General features: G+C 49.8%; 1 protein-coding gene across 3 annotated transcripts; it reads left to right on the plus strand.

The window, feature by feature from the left end:
- The first annotated feature begins 1,513 nt into the window (after positions 1 to 1,513).
- On the plus strand, positions 1,514 to 6,170 carry LOC117833148 (uncharacterized). Of its 3 annotated transcripts, none has more exons than XM_034712572.2 (8): positions 1,514 to 1,885; positions 2,501 to 2,599; positions 3,256 to 3,619; positions 4,107 to 4,241; positions 4,454 to 4,536; positions 4,648 to 4,753; positions 4,873 to 4,971; positions 5,990 to 6,170. In XM_034712572.2, exons 1-7 carry the CDS (start codon positions 1,731 to 1,733, stop codon positions 4,966 to 4,968), a joined length of 1,038 nt encoding a protein of 345 aa, XP_034568463.1. In that variant the 5' UTR covers positions 1,514 to 1,730; the 3' UTR covers positions 4,969 to 4,971; positions 5,990 to 6,170. The 3 variants fall into 3 exon arrangements, with proteins under 3 accessions (XP_034568463.1, XP_034568471.1, XP_034568454.1); XM_034712580.2 differs by lacking the exon at positions 5,990 to 6,170 and adding an exon at positions 5,616 to 5,801; XM_034712563.2 differs by lacking the exon at positions 5,990 to 6,170 and adding an exon at positions 5,484 to 5,615.
- Positions 6,171 to 10,207: the final 4,037 nt, after the last annotated feature.

Raw genomic sequence — 10,207 nt, forward strand, 5'->3', positions numbered from 1 at the left:
GTGGCCGTGAGCCAACTGTCGTCGCGCCTTGCAGATAGCCTCTTCGGTGGCTGTAGCCGCCGGGTCATGATGAGGGCGTTTCGTCGCCACTCTGGTGTCTGTTGGGAGGGACGGCGGATGCCGCCGTCCTGCTGATGGCTCGCGGAGAGTAGGCGTCACATCCCTGCTGCCGGGCGCGCGGGGCCCGAGAACGGGCGAGTCTTCCCTCTGCTCTGGGTGGCGCAGGCCATGAGTGCCTTGCGGCGAATGGAAGGAGGCCGCAGGTACTGTACAAGGTACAGTGCGACCGTGCACGGGTACTTGTAGCGGGTTGCGTGAGGAGCGCGGTCATCCTTCTTCCTGACAGACCTACGGTGCATTTATGACGAGGTCGATAGGGGGACCCACGAGATCGTTGCCCTGATCACCCGGTCCGCGCCCGAGGGGAATATCCGTCTTGTGACCTCAGTGAGTCCGACCCCCGTGCCCAGGGTCGGGCGAGGCGGAACCTTGCGGCGAGGGGTCGGGCGCTTCTGACCCCGGGGTCGCGGTCGGACGAGGCGGAGCCTCGCGGCGAGGGGTCGGACGCTCCGGACCCTGGGACCGCGGTCGGGCGAGGCGGAGTCCCAGTCATGTTGGGCTTGACGGCGATTTCGCTATCTTGGATGGGCCTGGGCCTTCATGATTGTCGCTTCAAGCGGTATTAGGGGATCGTTAATATTTCCCCCCAACACAACATAAAAAAACACGTTGAAAAAAACTTACTAGCCATCTGTTGATGATGAAAAAACCCGCCGCAACATCTGTTTCATGTTGCATAGAATATTCAAATCTCTCATTGAAAATTGCAACATCCAGATAAAACACTTGCAATATGTGTGTGAAGCATATGTAATATCACAACATCTAGATCTACTTTGCAACATCCATATGAAACACTTGCAACATTCTTCTAAAACATCTGAAACCCTTGAAATATACGCTTGCAATATGCAGCAACCCCTAGCAAGAGGAGCACTACACAGTTGGATCCGACGCTAAGAAATGGTGGAGGAGGAGGAGGATGGCGGTGGCCGGTGCGGCTCGCCCCTAGCCCCCCGCTGCCGCCGGCCACCACCGCCGGCCCCTCTGCCTCTCCGCCGTCGCCGCCCACCGTCGCCGCCCGCCTCCGCCAGCCCCTCCGCCTGAGCCCCCCACACTCCACCAGCGCTGCCGCCATCCCGTACTCCGTCTTCACCCTCCTTCCCCCCACCGGTCTCCCTCCGCCCGCCGCCTCCGCCGCTCCGCCCCACTGTCGCCGCCTCCTCCTGGTGATTTTTCTCCTAACGAAAGGATAAGGAAGGACGGTGGGAGAGAAAAGATAAGGTGGGAGGAGAGAAGGTGTTTTTAGAACTCGCCCTAGATATTTTTAGTAACAAGCATCCGATTGCGTCCGGATACACGATCCATAGCACACACCATCATAAAATTACTTTTCGATACTATTTTTAACGTGCATTTTAAATATCCAAACCCGTGGGTGTGTGGTTGACTTTAGCATCCCAACGGTGAAGAACCGAAGATCGAGCGCTCGCCGTCCCAAAGGACGCCGAACCGCGCCGTCCTCGCTGCCAAATCATCTGTCGTCTCGTTGGCCTGCCACGCGCCCGCCACCGAAAACACCGGCGAGCCCAACCGAGCCCCCCTAGCGCCGCCGCGCCTCTGTTTGCGACCCGTGCGGCGTGCCCGTGCTCCGCTGCGATATCAATCGCATGGCCTGCGCCGGCGCCTCGCGGAAGGTCTCGGCGGTGCTCTACCACTACCCGTGCCCGGACGGCGCGTTCGCCGCGCTCGCCGCCCACCTCTACTTCTCCGCCGCCGCCCGCCCCGTCCGCTTCTTCCCCAACACCGTCTACGACCCCATCAGGTAGCCCCACGGGACTAAAAGCTGGCCTGCCTTCTCTTCCCCTCTTTCGCTCCGGATTTGCTTATCCACCGCCACCCCAATGCACACACGGGGTCTGCTGAGAGCTGCAATACTGCAGGAAGTACCCGCGTTTCAGGTGTTCACTCTGGTAGTGGTGTAGATTTGGACAAAGCTTTACCATATCGCAACCACCTGACTATAGCTGCAGACTTCCAATTCGTTGATTCCAATTTCCAAAAGTGTAGTGATCTTATTGTGAACGGTGCTATATATATTGAACAAGTGCACATAGCACAGTGAACTTCTGATTAGAGTTTGAAACCTAACTGATTCTAGGCATTTTAATGTTCTGCTTCCGGCTATTGAAGTTGTGTTTTGTTTGGGGGGGGGGGGGGGGGGGGGGGGGGGGGATTCAATCTGGAGTCATGCCTAAGTTTATCATAACAGGAGCTAGATGGAACTACCTCTGTTGCATTTCATTAAATCACAAAATTCATAGCATCTCTTTTGGTATTTTTGTGGGATGTTTATCTTAGTCAAACAATCTCTTGCGCTGATGCTTTTGTTCTAGTGTGCTTCTGCTGTGACATTATCTTTTCACTGTCTGCTTTATAGGAGCGATTCACTTCCTGTGGATGAAATAGAAGATGTTTACCTCCTTGACTTCGTGGGACCTCCTGGTTTTGTTGAAGATATAGCCCCTAAGGTTGAAAGGTTTGTAAGTATTTGCACTCACTTTTCATATCTAAAGTTCCTTTTTTCTTGGAGTCCTGTGTTTTTTAGATTTTTTAATATCTGGTCCAACGTTAAGTACCATGGGCGGAGAGTTGGAACTGATTTATGTAAGCAATTGTATTAAAGTCACCTCCATTCTCGATTCCTATTGTGTTGGGGAGAGGTAATGTCATAATCTAGATAAAATCACAAGTAAACTCAGTTCAGATAGAAAGATTTTGTTCAAAGCTAGCCTTGGGATTACCAATGTGAGCTGCTGGTGCTACTGTAGCTCAATTGTAAAACACAGTTTTCTGGTGACTGCACAGTGGTTTCAAACCGTAGTTCTTCTTGAAAAACAATGCACATCTCGTCCTCAATGTTCTCATTTTCTTTAATGCATACAAAGGTTTGTCCAGTGTCATGTCTTGGGCACGTAGCTCAATAGTGATTACCTTACACCATATTCTGTTTCATGAAATTCATCACTCAAAAATTAAGAGATTTCCGTCTAGTTTTTTGTACACATTGCAGTCATTTTGAGCAGTGTGAAGCTGTGAATTTATGTATTGGATCATTTTTATACTAAGTATAAGTATTCTTGCACTCCCTGTTCATTTGAATACCGATGACACTGAAATGCTTATCCTTTTCAGAGTAACAATTCTAGACCATCATAAGACTGCTTTTGAGAGTTTGTGTGGGAATCCCACACTTGGGCAAAATGTGACCAAGGTGATAGACATGCAGCGTAGTGGAGCGACAATTGCATTTGACTTCTTTAAAAACAAGCTCTTGACAGAAGCTAGCATCTCAGGGGGCAGTGGAAGTGGTAAAGATGTAGCTGAGATCAAATATGTACCTGACAACAAGGTTGAAACAGTGCACAAACTTTTCAAGTTTATTGAAGATGGGGATTTGTGGAGATGGAAAATTCCAAATAGCAAGGCCTTCAGCAGTGGACTCAAAGATTTGGATATTGAATTCAACGTCAATGCAAACAGTAAATTGTTTGATCAGGTAAAGATCTGCCTGCTGCAATCCTTTGTTGCTGCAGTGATTCCTGCGTAAAAAAAAGAGAGAGTTGCTCCGTACATCACATGATGCTGTTTCATACCTGAATTATTGATTCCTTGAAAACTTGAAGTTGGCATGATTATCATCTCAAAGAGTGAAAGCTGCATCTAAATGAAACAGTTGCTTAAATAATCATCATAACCATTTGCTATTGCACTCAAGAATGTTGATTTCACAGTTAGTGTTATTAGTTGAATAATATTCATCTGGTCGTATCAAAGCTTCTCTGGTCAATAGATTATTTTTTAGATAATCATTTGCACCACAATGTGATAAAAAAAGGAATCAGGAGATGTTTCCGGAGAAGTTATCTTCCAAATTTTGCAATACAGTGTAGCTCTGTGCTATTTTCTGGTGCTACTACTCAGCAATAGACACATTGTCATCTTCTGCTTCTAATGTTTATTTCACAATACCCTGCTTGTGACAGTTGCTGGAGTTGGATCCCGAGCATGTCATTTCCCGCGGACACGTGACATTGTTAGAGAAGCAAAGATTAATAGACGATTGCCTGGGGAAGTCCTATGAAATTTCACTGGGATGTGGCCGGTTTGGTAATTGTCTGGTAATTCTGCTATACTCACAGATTATTTTTCACACTTTCTGTTTATTTGCGAAGTTCAGCTTTTAGTGGCCTTTTGTTTTATTCATGCCGTTCCTAATTCAATGCTAGAGGTCTAACGTAAAAAATGTTAAATATTTTATTTCTTTTTACTACTTTTGATTCATAGGTCATACTTATTGACTAATATAGTTTTACGTGGCATGGTCCATTAGGCTGTTGATGCTGATGCTATTTCAAACTTGAGAAGCGAACTTGGACATCAGTTAGCTAGCAAAAGCTGTAATTTGAATCTGAGGCAAGTTTTTCTGTCTTCCTCCTATCGATATGTATCCAGGCTCACTTAATATGTGGGTTTGCACTTAACTACACCATATTGTCATTATGTGAGCTGTGCCCTTTATTCCAGAGGTATTGGGGCTGTTGTATACAAAGTTCCTGAGTTGAATAATGACCAGATGCTGAAAATAAGCCTAAGAAGTTTAGAACAAGAAGACACCACTTCAATCTCTCAGGTACATCATTTCCCTTATGAGGATTCTAAGGCCTCACCTAGCTTGTGAAAGGGGTCTGTCAAGAGTCAAGATTGTTTCTACCATAAAGAGGTTTGACTGTTGATCTTGCTTGCTTGTAGGAATATGGTGGTGGGGGACATCGGAATGCAAGCTCATTTATGTTGAGCATTACTGAGTTTGACCAGTGGAAGGTTGGAGCTGAACCTTCTCAATAAAAGGTGCCTAACCATCTGGCTTCGTTCATTTTTCTCTACTTCTATTAATAAGAAGCTTCATAGAGAAGGACACAACATGCGGAGAAACTTATGCAGCTTGTTAAGACGCTGTAGTGTGGGGCTGTGGGCACTTGCTTTACAAAGTTTGGAACCATCAGCAAGAGCGAGTTACTTAGACGCTAGCTTAGATTCTGAATAGGGCTAAGGTCATAAGGGCGCTAGCATGTACCAAGTTTTTTAAGTCATCAAACGCTAGAATGTACCAAGCATTTTTAAGTCATCGAATACATTGCATCATACGATTGGCAACTATAAGCAGTTACATGCGTCTTGTTACATGATTTGCTATCATGTATGAGCATATGGTCATTATATCTGTTGTGCCATTATACTGTCAACTCTGTGCCACCCCATGCTGAAACTGTGGACTCAACAATGGAGAGGACATTTCCTCTTTGAATTTAAAGTTCTTCGGCTTTCCTACATGGTCTCACTCACCTGCCCTCGCTGGTCAGAACGACCTCGGGTACGCATAAGTTCGCCTGCTTATGCGCTGCCATGGTGGGACTGTACCTGGCATAGCACCTTAAATTGTGATGGCGTGATTTTGGAGGTCATGGTCTTATGGAGGTGCTGTGGCCTGTCAGGTTTGTGCTGTGACCATGACGCCATCTTCCCCAGTCCCCACCAGCGTGTATGTCAGCTGTATTGGGTTTGACGGAAAATGTATAGATGAATGGAATGGCATCAGCATGTAAAATTTCAGGTTAACTGTGCCCGGTTATGGTTAAGGAATTGTGCATGTTATATATTTGGACATTTGGCGATACCAATACGGCAATACCTGCCTCGATAAATGGTTTTAGGCTGATAAGTAGCAATTTCTATCTGAAAATTGACTTGCTGAAAGGTTAGCCTTATAGCTGTGGGGAAAGCTACTACGGTGGCCGAATCACATGCCACATTCAGAGACCCGTGGCCGGTGTGGATTTAATTTGTCATTGTATTTCACTCACCACAGTGCAGCTACAAGCTTCGTGGATGACAGAAGCAGGACTGCATGCGTGCTCGTCCATGGCGGCTCTAGCTCTGGTGATCAGTGCAGGTGTTGGTTTCAGTTGTCGTATTTGGTTTAGACAAAGTTGGTAATGCGCAACTGGATGAAATTTTATCAGCATGTAAAATTTCAGACTGGACTTAAATTGCTTTGATGCTGCTGTAGTGGATGGGAATGTGAGAAGTGCGTGCCTGCATACGTTGTTTCTGGTTCAGGAATTGTGCGTGCAGGATTTGATGGTATGTCATTTAACCGTACAGGCCATACGCTTGTTTCTGGACTGGACTTGTCATTTGATCTAGGCCGCCATACGCTACCGGATGGGCCTCCACCTGAATTGGTGAGTTCTCTGCATCACAATTTTGATCAGAACCTGAGCAGGATTCCAAGCGGGCTCTTTGCTAGACAAATATGCGTGCCGAGCGTCTGAGCTGCTGGTTCTGCTTCAAAGCAGTATTAACATGTGATCAGAACAAGGCTAGCTGTTAAGGTTTTGGCGGCCATGTTAACGAAAACACAGTTGCTCAAATGAATGCTCCCATGAGAGAGGCCTGCCGCCTACAGGCTGCCGGGTCCCAGCCACAAAGAAAGCCCTGCACTCCTGCCTGCTGGACGGTGGTCGTGCAAAGCATAGGCTCTGCACGGGCTTTATTTAGCAGCTTAACCCTCCTCGCACTATCTATTTGGGTCCCGACCCGGTCCAGAGTCCGGACGCCTAGCCGCCTAGGGCTAGGACCAGCGGTATGCTACTTGCTACCTCCTGTTCACGGTCGCCATGTCCGGCACGCGACCAACCGCGCAATCATCCATGTCCCTCTCCACCCACCTTTTCACAGCGTGTCTTCTCCCCCGTATCCCCTCAGGCTTGAAACTTGAAAGATTCGAGGGAGCTTCTTTTCCCCTTGCGGTGAGCGTGGGGTCGACCAACGGCGATGGACTTACCGGACCGGCGGACCCCCACCGCGGACGCACGCATGCGCCGGCGAGGACATGTGCAGGGGGCGGGCGCTCCAGAGGATGGAACACTCCTGGCCTGGCCCCTGGGCACGCTGCTCGTCGCTGTGCGCAAAGCGTCCCTACAGTTTTTGAATCGATCGCTCGTATGGTTCGTGCTCTTCTTTTGACACCGAATTATTACCGCCCGCGGTGAGGGAGGAAGAGGAAGGACGCATGAGCTGGAAGGGGGCCTACGAATCAATGCGAGCCAGAGCTTCTCTAAAAATTCTTCACCAAAATTATATATCGTGGGCTCTTTCGAAATTTTCTTTCCTAAAAAATATGTCATACCACAACAGATTTATAATAATAACTTTCCCAATATTTCAAAACAGATCATGTTAGCACGACGTGGAGGCGACGAGCGTGTTGGACTAGCAGTACAGTAGAACACCCGACTGCAGATGGCGCCGGAGCACGCCAGCCCAATGTTCGCCGCGCTTTTCTGCGGCTTGGCCAGTGGCGGCTGGCTCGTCCTCGTGTTCGACTCGTGCCACAGGTACGCGCTCTACAACATCAACTCCGGCCAGCGCATCCCGCTCCCGGCGAGCTTCACGACACCGTGGGACAAGGACGTCCCGCTCGTCGTGCATGCTGCCACGTTCTCCGTCCTACCGTCTGACCCCAACCAGTACATGGTCGCCGCCATCATGCTCGTCGGCAACCGCTCCACTGCCGCGTTTTGGAGCGAGACCAGGAGATCGTGCAGCAGCTAGCCACCTCGGCGAAGGTCGCCAGGGAGCAGGACATCATGCAGCAAGTCCCTGCGGCGGAGGTTGGCAGAGAGCAGGAATTGATCATGCAGCAGGCCAGGCAGTAGGAGATGGTGATGCTGCTGCAGGCCGCCGAGGTGCCCATGGTGTAGTAGGGCACCAGCTATTGGTGCAACAGATGTTGCAGGGAGCTGAACATGACGACGATGGTGTAGCATGTCGCGGCCTACGCTGATGCTGAGCGTGGGAGGGACTCCGGTGCGACGACGGTGTTTCAGCCGTCAGGGCTGCGCGAGGCCACGCCATTCCTTGTCGAGCAGCAACCGACGCCACAGGGGCAGACGGGGGAGGGGGGGGGGCGGGGCGGCGCTTGTGCAAGTGCCCCAACTTGATTCATCTCTACCGCCGCCGTTGCCGTCGTTGGGCCAGCCGCATGCCCGAGTGTCGCAGCAGCAAAGCACAGATGGTGGATGGCTGGATGATCTGGGAGAACCTCCCTCCCAATCCGGGGATTGTCTAGCAGCGTCGCCTCCAACCCGGAGGAGATCAGGGCACGCGTTGTCGTCCTCGGTGCTCCCAATGTCGACGCCGCTGACGAGTGGGCACGCCCGGTGTACAGCGTGTCCGTCCATGATGCCGACGAGGAGAAGCTCGTGGGGAAAAAAAACCTCGCGGGAAAGGAGTGCGGTGGGCGATTGGGGGAAGAGCAGGCGCACGCAAATATGCGGGGTGGCAGCGGATGGATATGGGGTGACGGATTTTTTAGGAAGGTTGGGGGAGTTGTTGGAGGTAATTTTTTTTCCTTAAATAAGATTTTGTGATAACTGTAAGAGAGTTTTTGGAGATGCCCTAAGATAGGTAGGGCATAGAAAAAAGGACCACCGCGCAGGCATCATAGGATGCTTTGAGAATTGAGACGATCCAAGATAGTACTACTGCGAACCTGCTGGCTTTGATAAAGATCGAAAAACTGGTGGATCACATGCCATCGATCTGCACTAATCTGTGAATGTTTGGGGCTTACAAGTTTTTTTTAATGAAACCCGAGGGCTTGCTCCCTACTGATTATATATATTTAAGAAAAAACAGTTTACAAATAAGAAGGCTGATAGCTGAACAATGAACGGGAGACAGAGACACGCATGATTAAATTCAGACGACGACGCGTCTTTTTTTTTCCCCTTTGGCTTTGGAGAATCCTTTGGTGGTGGAGCATGCGGCCTGGGGCCTGTGCTTGTGCTGTTGTGCATCGTTTTCAAGCGCTTTATGATGTCACGGTGCCCTAAAGAGGAGGCAGCAAGCTAGTACTCCTAGGTGAGAGTGAGAGCAGCAGCAGGCAGCAGGAGCAGCCAGCAGGGAGCCAGAGCACTCGATGGCCATCTTTTGATCCTCCTGTGCCAAATGCACGCTCGTCTCGTCTCGCACGAATTGTTGCGCTGGTTGGGGACATTTCTGCTACGGCAATGAGTAGCGGTCTGCATGCATGCATGGGCACAGCTCGTCGCGCTTGCCGCTTGGCACCTTCACCTGTACGCTACCTGTACGTACATGGAGACACGTTGGAGGTGCCAGATACTCAGGAGTCGATGAGGACTGTAAATCCACAATGGCACACGCACATCTGTGGATCACAGGAAGTTGGCAGATTTTGGAGCCCAAATTAATCAAAGCAGCGTCAGTGAGATAATGTCTTCTCCGGGCGTGCTGCATTCTGTCAGGCTGCTTTGTCTGAAAATTCTGAATAGCAGCAACAGATCGAACAGAGCAATGACTGTGCATCGGGCATGGCAAGAAGGCCGGCCACCAAAATGAAATTACCAACGTCACTGACATGAAGCCATTCAGTAGCCTACTGGTAGCATCAACCACCACAAAGTGAGTCCAATCAGCTAGGGATACGTTCTCTCGCCTAGGAGGATGGATATGGCTTCACATGGTTCTCACACAGTTTCCACTGTCCAGCTCCACCTCCACCGCCATGCATCAATGGCAAGCCAATCTTTTGGTTGGATCTGCTATTAGCTTCACTAGTTTTAGACTTTTAGATAGCTAAAAATAGAGTAGTACTACTGCAAAACCCGATCGGAAGCTACAATTAGATATACTACTCCCAAAGAACAGATCGAGAGGGCACATCTATGGTGCCGGATTACTCTCTCTTGTACCGTGTAGATGCGTAGGACAGTACTGATGCCGGTTGCCGCCAGCATTGTTCAATGCCACTGCAGTGACGTTGCACGGTAAAAGCAAGGTACGGGAACCACTCAATTACGCTCGCGAGCGCGAGGGGGCAGGACGAGCCTTGTCGTCCCCGTGGCCGTCAATCCGTCATGCCTTGTCCGTTTTCACGTGGCCATGGTCGCCGCCACCCTCTCCTCCACATCTCCTAGCCGTAAACCTGTAACGGCTTCGTCGCCGCGTTACAAACGCGCCAGTCTATTTTTCTTCTTTATTGCCGCGTCCACCAGAGCGT

Source organism: Setaria viridis, chromosome 1 (assembly GCF_005286985.2).
Source record: "Setaria viridis chromosome 1, Setaria_viridis_v4.0, whole genome shotgun sequence".
Lineage (NCBI taxonomy): Eukaryota > Viridiplantae > Streptophyta > Magnoliopsida > Poales > Poaceae > Setaria > Setaria viridis.